The sequence below is a fragment of the Oncorhynchus tshawytscha genome, linkage group LG26 (genome assembly GCF_018296145.1).
Source record: "Oncorhynchus tshawytscha isolate Ot180627B linkage group LG26, Otsh_v2.0, whole genome shotgun sequence".
Taxonomy (NCBI): Eukaryota; Metazoa; Chordata; class Actinopteri; order Salmoniformes; family Salmonidae; genus Oncorhynchus; species Oncorhynchus tshawytscha.
The window spans coordinates 25235726-25251136 of NC_056454.1; the positions used below are offsets into that span (position 1 = coordinate 25235726).

The window sequence follows — 15411 nt, forward strand, 5'->3', positions numbered from 1 at the left end:
TGCAGTGGAATGGATCACGACACATCAGGACCAAACCATGCTTATTTAAGAAGGTAGTTCCAGACTTATAAAATGGTAAATGTGCATAGCATTGTTCAGTGATGAAGGCTGAAAATCAGACCAACCAGAAGTAAAGTTGCAATTCATAGGCAATCAGAGACCATGATGCTTCCAAGCGCATAAAAAAGTAATCAGAAGGAATTGAATTCCAGACAATCTTGTTACCCAAAGTCTGCCCCCGGATGCAATACAGAAAGTTTTCAATGATGTGGTGATTGCATGTGTGTGTGTGTGCGTGTGCGTGTGCGTGTGCGTGTGTGTGTGTGTGTGTGTGTGTGTGTGTGTGTGTGTGTGTGTGCGTGTGCATGTGTGTGTGGATGTCTGTTAGACAGAGACAAAGACAGCAGTGATTAGTGCAGTAATTCAGGTCACTGCTAGACCACAGGGGAGGGAAACAGAACTTTGGAAAGGCTGCCTTTGCAGATAAATTACAGACAGTTCCATTTTTCTCACATACTCCTCTTCTATTCATGTCTGCTTGTCTAACTGTCTGTTTGTCTAACTGCCTGTATGTCTGCTTGTCTAACTCTGCTTGTCTAACTGTCTGCTTGTCTAACTTTCTGTTTGTCTAACTGTCTGTTTGTCTAACTGTCTGCTTGTCTAACTGTCTGCTTGTCTAACTGTCTGCTTGTCTAACTGTCTGCGTGTCTAACTGTCTGCGTGTCTAACTGTCTGTTTGTCTGCTTGTCTAACTGTCTGTTTGTCTAACTGTCTGTTTGTCTGCTTGTCTGCTTGTCTGTCTGCTTGTCTAACTGTCTGTTTGTCTAACTGTCTGTTTGTCTGCTTGTCTAACTGTCTGTTTGTCTAACTGTCTGCTTATCTGCTTGTCTAACTGTCTGCTTGTCTGACTGTCTGCTTGTCTGCTTGTCTGCTTGTCTAACTCTCTGCTAGTCTAACTCTCTGCTAGTCTAACTCTCTGCTAGTCTAACTGTCTGTTTGTCTAACTGTCTGTTTGTCTGACTGTCTGCTTGTCTGACTGTCTGCTAGTCTAACTGTCTGCCTTCTTTCCCTCTCCTTTTAACCCACTAATTCTCTTTTTCAGGTTATCTTCCTCCTCATCCCTCCTCGCCCTCACTCTGTCACTTTGCCTGTCTGACTGTCTTTCGCAGTCTCTTTACTTTTAAGCCCTCTCCACATCACTTTCACTTGGTCTTTAACCTCCTTGTCTTCCTCTTCCTCTTGTCTGCCCCATAACTATCTGCCTGTCTGTCTTCCTCTCACCCCTGTAATCTAATCCCTCCCTCCCCCCTCCCTCCGTGTGTGTGATTCAGTAGACTGGTGCAGCAGGCTGCTGGCGAGGTTTAAACCACTGACAGTGGGATGCCTTTGAAGTACTGCAGCCTTTTTTAATGGCCCATCTCTCTCGCTTTCTCTTCTCTCTCCCTTAATTTCTCTTTTCTCTCCTCTCTGCCTGTTACGCTTTTTAAAGAGGAGCAGGAATCACTGCAGTTCATTTTGTCATGCAGCTATGGAAATAAGAGCTGCGTTGTCTGAGTGTGTCAGCGTGTGTGTTTGTGTCTTTTCTCTGACGCTGTTCACATTATAATCTCTTCAGAGACCCATAAGCACCTACACAGACCTGAACATAAACACATGCCCAAAAGAGACACATTTATAACCATAGCAGACATGGCACAGGAATTGAGAGGTGTTTATCCCCCAGCATGTTTCCTCTACTTGAAACAATGTTTATGTGAATCTGTATGTGCTGTAGATCCTTATCAGGCTGATGACTGATGTTACTGTGTCTTTAACTGCTTTTGCAATTAGATAATCATCTGCACACTCAACCACACACCTGCCTGCCTCCCAGATAGTAGGGCCAAAATGCCCGTATGTTATCTGCCTGGGCTGACAACATGAAAATGATCTTTGAGACAATGGGGAGGGGATTAGAATATTGTTGAAACCAGGTGTCTGCCTCAACATTTTCAGTTAGGGAAACTGCCTCGGGTTTGTACTGGTCTACACACACAGGCTCGCACTTTCACACGCATGCATATACACACAAACACGCACATGATTGTGCACACGTTTGAGCGCGCTCTACCAGTGTGTTCCCTCTCTGCTCTCGCTCCCTTTTTCACCCATTTCTCTGCTATATGTCCTCCTTCTCCTTTGACTTTCTCTTACCCCCTCTATTTCCTTTCTCTCTTCATCCTCTTCTCCCTCCTGACCCTGTCTCTAGGCTCTGATAAGCCAGGATGCAGATTAAAGACACTTTAGAATTGCTGCAGTGAAGTAAGCTGCTCCCAGGCGCAGAAACCAATTACCCTATTAAACCTGCTCTGTGTGCCCAGCCCTGTGTCAGTACACACACCACCATCCCCACTATGCCTCACTATACCATTCACTACTATTTAGCTTGTACAGCCTCTTATTAAGCTGACTAGGCAGAGTTAGAGAGACAATACACCGTGATAACTATGAAACTAGTGACACTGCCCACCTTTTCCCCTCCCCCTCCCCCTCACCCATTCCCCAAACACGACTCTCTCCAAAGTCTACTGTCACCCCTGATAGACCTGGGCGAAATGGACAAAAATCCATGTTGCGATAAATAGAACGATCGTTTTATAACATTAATGTACACAACAGTTATTATATTATCCTTTAAACTACTACTACTGGTTTGAAAGTTGTATCCAACAACTGTCCCATTGACAATCACACATATTAGCAAACGTATTTTATTTCTCTAGTACAGGCTACTTATCGTAATGAACGAAATGAGCAAAATGCCTGTGGTAAGTGATCGGTATGGTTGCCGTCGATCATTTGCGGTTTATTGTCCCAGCTCTAGCCCCTGAGTCTTGGAGGATTTTGAAAAGAAATGCAGCCAACCACTGTCGTGACAAGAGGAGGAGTACATTCTTCTCAGGACACACCCGCACAAGTGCTGCAGCTGGCGGAGCACATGTACTGTGCATTACACAAGCATATACACTACAGCCCTTCAGTTCAAATGACACAGCCTAATTCAAAGCCAAGCCCCAACCAGAGGAGGCTAGCTCCTACCCTTTACTGTCAGGCACAAAGCTCAGCCATATCTGGACTGGATTAGCTAGCTAGTTTTTACAGCTGGCCCAGTCTGACAGTAGATTGTCTATAGAGTATAGCTGGGTATATCTGTGTCTATAGCTGGTTATAAAACTGGTTGTTTGCATCCTGCATGCTGATTGGACAAGCAGAATTCCCAGCCATGCTGATTGGACAAGCAGAATTCCCAGCCATGCTGTATTGGCCGTCACAGACACACTATGCCTGCTAACGGTTTCATCTGAAAGGGATCACTGTGCCTCCATAAGAATATCATGCTCATGTTGTTGAATCATTTCTTCTACTCAACTAGAACATTATTTCCCTTCGCTTCCAGCATAGCATTTAGTTTGGTACCCTGGGTGTTAATATAAGCCTCGATGTCTGCCAATGTTTCACTTTTGAATTTAGATCTCTGTAGTACCATACATAGAGTGAACGGTGCCCAGACAGGACGAGACATCTTTTACTGAGCCAGTCAAATCAAGCACCAATGGCAATAGAAAAAAATATAAAACTAACAAAAATGCAGCTAGTGTACTGTCAATCCAAAGTTGGCTAGCTAGCTAGCAACAAGAACCTTGCCTGCGTAGAAACCATTTAGTTTACAACGGACGGCCAGTCCCTTTGCATAGCAACTATGCAAAAATAATTAAAGACTGGGTCTTGTCTGTGGCAACATGGACAAAAGAACTAACAACCAGATTTTTGTCCAGACTATATCTTCTGGTGGAATAATTAAATTGTATGAATTGACTTGTAAAAAATAATGTTCATGAAAATATGTAATTCATTGCTGTTTTAATATGTTGGTAACAGTTTTATAAAAGCAATGAGGCAGTGCTCCCGCGTCGGTTCAAACAGCGTCATGTACCTGTGACTGTATTCATGATACAGCACTGCCTCTTGTGCATTATTGCTTAGGTATCAAATCAAATCAAATCGAATTTTATTTGTCACATACACATGGTTAGCAGATGTTAATGCGAGTGTAGCGAAATGCTTGTGCTTCTAGTTCCGACAATGCAGTAATAACGAACAAGTAATCTAACTAACAATTCCAAAAAACTACTGTCTTATACACAGTGTAAGGGGATAAAGAATATGTACATAAGGATATATGAATGAGTGATGGTACAGAGCAGCATAGGCAAGATACAGTAGATGATATCGAGTACAGTATATACATATGAGATAAGTATGTAAACCAAGTGGCATAGTTAAAGTGGCTGGTGATACATGTATTGCATAAGGATGCAGTCGATGATATAGAGTACAGTATCAACGTATGCATATGAGATGAACAATGTAGGGTAAGTAACATTATATAAGGTAGCATTGTTTAAAGTGGCTAGTGATATATTTACATCATTTCCCATCAATTCCCATGATTAAAGTGGCTGGAGTAGAGTCAGTGTCATTGACAGTGTGTTGGCAGTAGCCACTCAATGTTAGTGGTGGCTGTTTAACAGTCTGATGGCCTTGAGATAGAAGCTGTTTTTCAGTCTCTCGGTCCCAGCTTTGATGCACCTGTACTGACCTCGCCTTCTGGATGACAGCGGGGTGAACAGGCAGTGGCTCGGGTGGTTGATGTCCTTGATGATCTTTATGGCCTTCCTGTAGCATCGGGTGGTGTAGGTGTCCTGGAGGGCAGGTAGTTTGCCCCCGGTGATGTGTTGTGCAGACCTCACTACCCTCTGGAGAGCCTTACGGTTGAGGGCGGTGCAGTTGCCATACCAGGCGGTGATACAGCCCGCCAGGATGCTCTCGATTGTGCATCTGTAGAAGTTTGTGAGTGCTTTTGGTGACAAGCCGAATTTCTTCAGCCTCCTGAGGTTGAAGAGGCGCTGCTGCGCCTTCCTCACGATGCTGTCTGTGTGAGTGGACCAATTCAGTTTGTCTGTGATGTGTATGCCGAGGAACTTAAAACTTGCTACCCTCTCCACTACTGTTCCATCGATGTGGATGGGGGGTGTTCCTCTGCTGTTTCCTGAAGTCCACAATCATCTCCTTAGTTTTGTTGACGTTGAGTGTGAGGTTATTTTCCTGACACCACACTCCGAGGGCCCTCACCTCCTCCCTGTAGGCCGTCTCGTCGTTGTTGGTAATCAAGCCTACCACTGTTGTGTCGTCCGCAAACTTGATGATTGAGTTGGAGGCGTGCATGGCCACGCAGTCGTGGGTGAACAGGGAGTACAGGAGAGGGCTCAGAATGCACCCTTCTGGGGCCCCAGTGTTGAGGATCAGCGGGGAGGAGATGTTGTTGCCTACCCTCACCACCTGGGGGCGGCCCGTCAGGAAGTCCAGCACCCAGTTGCACAGGGCGGGGTCGAGACCCAGGGTCTCGAGCTTGATGACGAGCTTGGAGGGTACTATGGTGTTGAATGCCGAGCTGTAGTCGATGAACAGCATTCTCACATAGGTATTCCTCTTGTCCAGATGGGTTAGGGCAGTGTGCAGTGTGGTTGAGATTGCATCGTCTGTGGACCTATTTGGGCGGTAAGCAAATTGGAGTGGGTCAAGGGTGTCAGGTAGGGTGGAGGTGATATGGTCCTTGACTAGTCTCTCAAAGCACTTCATGATGACGGATGTGAGTGCTACGGGCGGTAGTCGTTTAGCTCAGTTACCTTAGCTTTCTTGGGAACAGGAACAATGGTGGCCCTCTTGAAGCATGTGGGAACAGCAGACTGGTATAGGGATTGATTGAATATGTCCGTAAACACACCGGCCAGCTGGTCTGCGCATGCTCTGAGGGCGCGGCTGGGGATGCCGTCTGGGCCTGCAGCCTTGCGAGGGTTAACACGTTTAAATGTCTTACTCACTTCGGCTGCAGTGAAGGAGAGACCGCATGTTTCCGTTGCAGGCCGTGTCAGTGGCACTGTATTGTTCTCAAAGCGGGCAAAAAGTTATTTAGTCTGCCTGGGAGCAAGACATCCTGGTCCGTGACTGGGCTGGGTTTCTTCCTGTAGTCCGTGATTGACTGTAGACCCTGCCACATGCCTCTTGTGTCTGAGCCGTTGAATTGAGATTCTACTTTGTCTCTGTACTGGCGCTTAGCTTGTTTGATAGCCTTGCGGAGGGAATAGCTGCACTGTTTGTATTCAGTCATGTTACCAGACACCTTGCCCTGATTAAAAGCAGTGGTTCGTGCCTTCAGTTTCACACGAATGCTGCCATCAATCCACGGTTTCTGGTTAGGGAATGTTTTAATCGTTGCTATGGGAACGACATCTTCAACGCACGTTCTAATGAACTCGCACACCGTATCAGCGTATTCGTCAATGTTATATATATGTGTCTATAGACTATAGATGGGTATATCTGTCCTAGGATTGGCTAGCTGACTCAAAGTGACTTAAACTTCCATCCAGGGACACAGGAAACAAAGGATAATTACCACTGCTGGGTATAGACTGCAGCACTACTGAGAACAATCACACATTGGCACCCTGAGAGACTGCGTATTAGAGGGATGAGAGGGGGGCTGTATATGACAGACAGAGGGAAGGAATAGAAAGGAGGAGAGAGGGAGAAAAAGAGGGAAGGCGATTCAGGCAGTGGAATAAATAAAGAGCAGTAAGAGACAGTGTGAGAGTGGGTCAGTGGAAGTAGAGCAAAGTCACTAGTTTAATGGTTTGCGTGTGTGCGTGCCAACTATAACAAACACAGCATGGGAGGATATGAACCTGGAGTTGAACTCAAAATGCGTTCAGCTACTCTCTCTCTCTCTCTCTCTCTCTCTCTCTCTCTCTCTCTCTCTCTCTCTCTCTCTCTCTCTCTCTCTGTCTCTCTCTCTCTCTCTCTCTCTCTCTCTCTCTCTCTCTCTCTCTCTCTCTCTCTCTCTCTCTCTCTCTCTCTCTCTCTCATTGTTTGCTTCAAAGGCTGCAGACACAGTATCACAAGCCTACTGTAAACTAAAAGGGAAAAATCTTAATGAAACAAATAGGTTGCGCCCACCGATTAGGTTCTCTCCTCTGACATAATTGTTGCATCACAAATGGTGTCAAAGCCCAAGGGATTGTTCATTTGAAGACTGACTCTTGACTTCATCAATCCTTTTGAAAACCAACCAGAAAGAGAAAGGGGTGCTCCCCATGGTTCTGAAAGCATCAGACCTAGAGCTCTCTCACCCACACAACTCTCTCTCTCTCACCCACACAACTCTCTCTCTCTCACCCACACACCTCTCTCTCCCCCAAACACATCTCTCTCTCTCCCCACACACCTCTCTTTCCCCCACACACCTCTCTCTCTCTCCCCCCACACACACCTCTCTCTCTCCCTCACACTCCTCTCCCCCACACACCTCTCTCTCAATTAAATTCAACGCAATTCCATTTAAGGGCTTTATTGGCATGGGAAACATATGTTAACATTGCCAAAGCAAGTGAAGTAGATAATAAACAAAAGTGAAATAAACAATAAAAATTAACAGTAAACATTACACTTGCAGAAGTTACAAAATAATAAAGACATGTCAAATGTCATATTACGTCTAATCTACAGTGTTGTAACGATGTGCAAAGTAAAAAAGTTTTAAAACAGTAAAAAAAAGTGAAAATAAATCAATATAAATATGAGTTGTATTTACAGTGGTGTTTGTTATTCACTGGATGCCCTTTTATTGAGGCAACAGATCAAAAATCTTGCTGCTGTGACGGCACACTGTGGTGTTTCACCCAGTAGATATGAGAGTTTATCAAAAATTATTTGTGGATCTGTGTAATCTGAGGGAAATATGTGTCTCTAATATGGTCATGCATTTGGCAGGAGGTTAGGAAGTGCAGCCTCTCTCTCTCTCTCTCTCTCTCTCTCCTCTCCCTCTCTCCCTCTCTCCCTCTCTCTCCTCTCTCTCTCCCTCTCCTCTCCCTCTCTCTCTCTCTGCTGTGCTGTTCTCAGCTGTGATAGCTTTATTGCAGACTCAGGGAGACATCATAACTGACTTCATGGAGGAGGGACACAGGACTGATGAGTCCTCCTTCAGGAGTCTTAACTCACAGCGACGAGATTGTCACTCTAGCCATGAGCAATAACACACACACACACACCTCTACCAAAATACTTGATTTGCCACCAGCAGACTGTATTTAACTGCGTTGTCAGCGTTATAAATCAGGCATCATAATCAGCCAGACAGAGGCACAGCAACATTGTCTGGCCATAAACACACGTTATATGACACATATCACACACGTGTCACTTCTGACATGTCACCCATAAAGTCTTACCTCAGACTGATCCAACTGAGCAGTCTAGCCTCTCGAAATGTGATGCTAATGCAAAACCATATTCTTCATATCCGCTGAGCAAGACAATAAAGATGAAGTCAACGGGAGAGGGAGTGTGAGAGTGAGTGAGTGACAGACAGGAAAGGTCAAAGACACCAAGAGGGACCGGCAGAGGTCAGGATGGAGATATAGGGAAGAGGGAGAAGTAGGAGGGAGGTAGGGAGTAGGAGGGAGGGAGGGAGAGAGAGAGCAGGGAGAGAGATATACTGTAGTTGTCATGCTTGAGAAGCTCCTACTTTCCCATCTCCTGGCTGTCAGATATTGATTTACAGAGGAATATCCCTCATAGGCTCTAGTTATTAACACTGACAGCACTGCACTGGGCTGTGAATTAGCCCGCAGCATCCAAATAGACATACATGTACAGTATGTACTGTACACACACGTAAAATACCGTACATTTGTTTTACAGCACGCTATAATAACTTTCTGTAATTTGAACAGTAAAATACTGTAAAATGCACAGTAAAATACTTTGAATGTGTTTCACAGTATCAATAATGGTGCATTGTGGGAAACTCTTGTGGGCGAGGAAAGAGTTTCTGGCTCATTAACATATTTTATGGGTGCTAATAGAGGCTATTGTCACAACTTCCTCCGAAGTCGGTTCCTCTCCTTGTTCGGGCGGCGTTCGGCAGTCGACGCCGCCGGTCTTCTAGCCATCGCAGATCCACCTTTCATTTTCCATTTGTTTTGTCTTGTTTTCCCACACACCCAGTTTACATTCCCTCACTACTTGTCGTGTATTTAACCCTCTGTTCCCCCCCATGTCTGTGTTTGAAATTGTTTGTTGTAAAGTGCGTGTGCACTCTGACTGGTTCGCGACGGGTTATTTTGTACCCATATTTTGTTGTCCGTTTTTTTTTACCCAGTTCTGCTCTCCTGCGCCTGACTTCCCTGAAGCGTTTCACGCACCCCTTAGAGCTATTTTGTTGCACCAGTGAGTGAGAATGGTGTACCCCACAGAATACCGTAATATACTATAATTTAGGAATTTTACAAACCTTGTCCTGAAACTCTGCAGTAACTTACTGTAAATTACTAACAGCAATTGGCCAGTAATTCAAAATATGTGTACCATACTGGATTTTTGGAGCACCAAAAACCTTTTGAACACAAGTGGGTGTTTTTTCTCTTCTTAGAGGCTGTATTTATTGCACCCATTAGTGAGAGTGCTGTACCAATTTAAGTTATATGTGGTAGTAATTCCTATTAATTGAATGCATATAGGGAATAGATCAGACATTTTAATGGTTGAGTGTTCACCCATGTCCATTTGATCTGTTTTGCCCTGTAATCACAACCAGTTTGGAAGCCTTTGTTTAGGCCTCAAGAAGTGCAAGTGATTTAAAACACCTAGTATTCATTAATATGCTGTAATATGCAACTGACTTACAGTCAACCTGCTTGCTCTAATCCCTTGTAATTACAGTAAAATACTGTGGAAATCATTTTCTTAAAGTTGAATAGCGACGTTACGTTAGATAACGGAGCGCCAAGGCGTCGAAATCACTAAGCAGCTAAATTCGAAGTAGTGTACTGATGTGTGTATCACTTTATCAGAATTACGTCATCAATGATGTCCAAAGATTTGTTTGATCACATGCTTTTTCAAACCATGTGTTGCAAAATGCAAGATTTCACCGTGGTTCCAATGCTTTCTTCCATTCCAAGCTGCTTTCAAAACACCAACCTCTGCTGGACACTGTACTTACAGATACCGTTAGGATTTTGTACATGTAGTTTTACCTGACCTGTAGCTTAGCAGGTAGAGTAGGGAACTATGGAACATTCAAGGACTTGAGGTTAGAGGTCAAATCCTGTTGAAGGCACACATTTATTTTTTTATTAATTCGAAACCACATTTTCTGTACTGCTGTTCAAATAATTTTTTTATTTAGTATAATATAAGCTTCTGTCTCAAGTCCCCTAAATAATGCTATAGATTCCATTTTTTTTATTGTAAACTTAAAGAAACAAAGGGATGCATAATGTAAGATGCAAACCTGGTAAAGCCATCGATTTATTGCTGAACAGAGTTCAGAGGAAAACAGTGGAGAAGGAAATGCATCGGATAATCACACGCTGCTATTTATTGCTGAACAGCAGATGTCACTAATATGCATTGTGAATGAAAAATGAAGCTCCAAGTATGGAACCATTTTCCGTCTCAATTTGGTAAAAGCTCCAAAGGCTTCAGAAAGCCTGGGTTTCTTCCCTTCACCACAGTTTAATAGTCACTGTGTTCCTGTGTTATACTGTGTTTCATTGTTCTGGCATCGAGTACCGTTAATAATGTCTCAGTATTATATTGGCACTAGCCAGAAATAGTCAGAGACATATCATAAGATACAGTGCCTTCAGGAAGTATTCACAGTGCCTTCAGGAAGTATTCACAGTGCCTTCAGGAAGTATTCACAGTGCCTTCAGGAAGTATTCACAGTGCCTTCAGGAAGTATTCACAGTGCCTTCAGGAAGTATTCACACCCTTGACTGTTTCCACATGTGGTTTTACAGTCTGAATTTAAAATGGATACAATTGGGATTTTGTGTCACTGGCCAACAAACAACACCCCCATAACGTGAAAGTGGAATTATGTTTTTATACATTTTGACAAATTAATTGAAATGAAAAGCGTTAATGTCTCAAGTCAACAAGTATTCATTCAACCCCTTTATTATGGCCTAAGAAGTTCAGGAGTAAAAATATGCTGAGCAAGTCACATAATAAGCTGGGCTTACTCTATGTGCAATATTAGTGTTGAATATGATTTTTTAATGACTACCTCATCTATGTACCCCACATATACAATCATCTGTAAGCTCCTTCAGTCAAGCAGCGCATTTCAAACACAGATTCAACCACAAAGACCAGGGAGGTTTTCAAAGTAAAAGTAAAATTGCAAAAAATGTGGCAAAGAAATTAACTTCATGTCCTGAATAGAAAGTGTTATCTTTGGGGCAAATCCAAGACACCACATCACTGAGTACCACTTTTCATATTTTCAAGCACGATGGTGGCTGCATCATGTTATGGGTATGCTTGTAATCAGCAAGGACTAGGGATTTTATTTACGATAAAAATAAACAGAATAGAGCTAACTATAGGCAAACACCTAGAGGAAAACCTGGTTCAGTCTGCTTTCCAACAGACACTGGGAGACACATTCACCTTTCAGCAGGACAAAAACCTAAAACACAAAGCCAAATCTACATTGGAGTTGCTTACCAAGATGACATTGAATGTTTCTGAGTGGCCTAGTTACGGTTTTGATTTCAATTGGCTTGAAAATGGCTGTCTAGCAATGATCAACAACCAACTTGACAGAGCTTGAATATTGTTTTTAAGAATAATGTGCAAATATTTTACAATCCAATTAGAGACTTACCCAAAAAGACTCACATCTGTAATCTCTGCCAAAGGTGATTCTAACATGTATTGACTCAGGGGTATGAATACATACATAAATGAGATATTTCTGTATTTAATTTTAAATGCATTTTCCAAAATGTCTAAATACAAGTTAGAATTTTGTCTGTTTGGGATTTTGAGTGTAGGTGGGTGAAAGAAAGAAAAAATATTTAATACATTTTGAATTGTATTGTGGAATAAGTCAAAAGGCTATGAATACTTTCTGAAGGCAATGTTTCTTGTAATTATAATCACTTTGAAGACCAATGCATTCTTAACCCCTAAAAGTGTAAGCCTTTGGGCCACGTCACTAAGCTGACATATGGAATTGTTTTAAGATGGTCATACCATGGCTCAGTTAGCTATTTGATTTAGAATTTTATGACCCCTGAAGGTATCCCTCCAATATTTGAGAAAATATTGAATTTGTCCTTTACTACTATAGCCTATAGAAACACATTGAATAACACATTCATGAATGGCAAAACAGAGGCAAAGTGTTAGTCCTATTTCTAGAAGATATAAGAAAGTGTGTTGGCACAAAACTACTTCCATTCATTTTTTAAAATGGTACCAGGTCACCTTCAGATAAGTCCTGTGACACTTGTGGGGGTTGTAGAGCAAAACAGCGAACACCATCATGTTTGTGAGAGTGTCATCTTTTTAAATTAGTTCGTAGGCTAAACCGTTTTCGAACCCAGGAAGAGTAGCTGTTGCCTTGGCAACAGCTAATGGGGATCCAGAGTAAAGAGAAATACATTCAGACGTTACAGACGTTTTTGTCAGAAGACTGATTTTCGGGATGTATCCTGGTCTGTCAAACAGCGCCGTAACGCTGCCACTTTCCACCACAGCTGTGGAAGTCCAACATGGACGGATGCAGTGCATTGAGATAGATATATCTACTTTAAACAGACACATTTTGATGGGGATTTTTACTGTGTTAATTGCGATCGACTCGAAAGGACTAAATCCAACAAAATGGTCTGTTACGGTTTTCAGAAATGTTTTGCTTGCCATAACTGTAATAGGTTATTTTTTATCAACCTTGGTTGAACACACTGACTGTAAGTTGCTAAGGACTAGAGCAACCGCTAAATAACCAAAATGTCAATATAAATGTCAAAATGAAAACCTACAAAGAATACTGGTTAATATGTTGCTGTAGCCAGTAATATACTGTAAATTATATTACAGTAAAAAATGTAGTAGCTGTACTGTAAAAATACATCACAGTAATTTCCTGGCCAATTGTTGCCAGTAAATTACTTACATGAAAGGTTTTACAGTGCCTATTCATGCATGCACAGTTCTGTAAGGATGGGTTGAGGCAGGGCTCTTCCACTGACCTATGAGCCTACTCATGTGTCTGCTTCAGCACACATCAAACGTGAGAACCCACACACCTGCCTCATTCATATCCCTCTCGCTCTCATGCTCACTCACTCTCCTTTTATTTCTATCTGCCCTTTGAGTTCACCTTCAACCCTAATCTGGACTCTTTCTCTCTTACACATACACACACACGCACACATACATACACACACACTTGTCAAACAACCAACACATTTCAGCCTTTGAGAAAATGATAATTCAGAGAGGGATGAAAGGAGAAAAAGCAGGGGAAAGAAACAACAGGGAAATAGAGGAGAGAGGTATAGATCGGGGAAATGATTAACCAATCCCCTTCCCTGGCAGCCTTTTTCCTCTACCGCTTTCCCAGATATATCTCCTTCTATCTCTCTCTACCTCCCCGGCTCCCTCTGTCTCCTAATCTCTTAGTCATGCACCATCATCCGTTCTCGCACTCTTTTTTTATCTCCTTTATTCACCTCCTCCCTGACTCATAATCTGTCCCTCTTTCTCCTTTCCTCAACTGTCACTTATCCTCCTGTCCTTACATCCACGTCTCCCCTTCCTGTCCCCATCCTCACATTTCTCTCAATATCGCCTCTCTCCCATCTCTCTCCCTCTTTCTCGATTAGTCTTTCCATTCCTCTCTTTCACTCTTTCCCTCATCTCTCTCTGCATCCCTCTCTTTCGCTCTTCTCTCTCCAGCCATTCCTCTCTTTTCCCGATCTCTCTCCCTGCAGTTCTGTTCTACCTTTCTGTCTGTCACTCGAGCTGAATTACCCAGGAGCCTCCCGCTACCTGCCGCATTCACCGGTCAGCTTCACACAGCTACCGCACTCTGTCTGCAGCAAGCTCACACACCCACCCACAGTACACACGTAACACACATCCCGCACACACACAAACACGTTGCAGAGACACACACACAAAAATATAATTGCACACACCCACACAGGCAAAAACCACTCTCGCTCCCACACACAACTACACACACACAAATGGCACACGCTGGCTACATCAGAATGTAATATCAGAGGCACATTGGCTCACCATTACTATGCATGACACTATCATACCAAATGTTACACAGGTACATTACATCATAAACTGCCAGAGATAGTCACATCATGCTCTCATACACACAAGATAGGCATGAGCTAATACAGACACACCTGTCACTTTCTCTCTCTCTCTCTCTCACACACACACTTGCATCTGCTACACACTGACATAAACAACATTAGCAACTACTAGACAAATAGAGAGAGAAAAAGGTAGAGAGACAGAAAAGGGAGGACAGCTGTCCAGGGCTTACTTACAGCATTTGAGAAAATGGTAGTGGGACATGTTCTCCTTGTACCAGTCAGTCAGTCAGATAGTCAGAGAGTGAGACAGACAGAGGCAGCCACAGGTTCCTTCCTTCCAGCTCTGGTTAAGCTAACAGCAGTGCTAGTAAACTTGCACAATGCATTATTCATTCAGCTGCTCTGCTCTGCATTATTCACTATAGGACTCGGGTTGCAGCAGAGCAGACAGACACACTCAGCAGGCACACACAACATCGCAGGGCTGCAACGCTTGCAGCTCTTGCAGCTCTCCCAGCCATCGGTCAGATAACCACCACACAACCTCTCCCCAACCATGACCGGCGCACGTGCTCAGTGTGCGTCACTGACTGACAGCGCGGTAGACCCACCCCCAGTGCAACACACCCCCCTGACGCAATGCTCCACACATTCAGAGATATACACACCACAGACACAAATGCAATGTGCCTGACACACACACCTCCTACTGCTTTTCTTGAGCTGAAAACAAAAGAGACGGAATGAATTGCTGTGCCTCTTCACGAGAGAGAGAGAGAGAGACAGAGAGAGAGACAGAGAGAGAGAGAGAGAGGGACAGAGAGAGAGAGAGAGAGAGAGAGAGAGACAGAGACAGAGACAGAGACAGAGACAGAGACAGAGACAGAGAGACAGAGAGACAGAGAGACAGAGAGACAGAGAGACAGAGAGAGGATGAGAGGAGAAAGAGGGAGAATGGAAAAGGAGGAAGCAAAGGGTAGAAAGCAATTGAGAGAGCTTTAGAAAATGAGGGATAGGCAGGTAGAGTGTGAAACAATAGGGAAAGAAGGGAAAATAGAGATAGATAGAAAGATGGCAAGAGAGAAGGAGGAAGCAAGCTAGAGAGGAAACGATAGAGGGAGGTAGAGAGGAGAGAGGGGTGCTCAGCTGCAGCAGTGCGGCTCTGCTCTGTTCT

At 43.6% G+C, this 15411-nt stretch overlaps 1 protein-coding gene across 1 annotated transcript in view; it reads right to left on the reverse strand.

Annotated features, from left to right (window-relative positions):
• LOC112225027 (unconventional myosin-XVI-like) overlaps positions 1–14757 on the reverse strand; it is a 180939-nt gene extending 166182 nt beyond the window's left edge. Inside the window, 1 exon segment of the mRNA XM_042306657.1 lies at positions 14472–14757. Coding sequence (XP_042162591.1) covers positions 14472–14499 — 28 coding nt within the window. The 5' untranslated portion in view covers positions 14500–14757.
• Between the last annotated feature and the right edge of the window lie 654 nt (positions 14758–15411).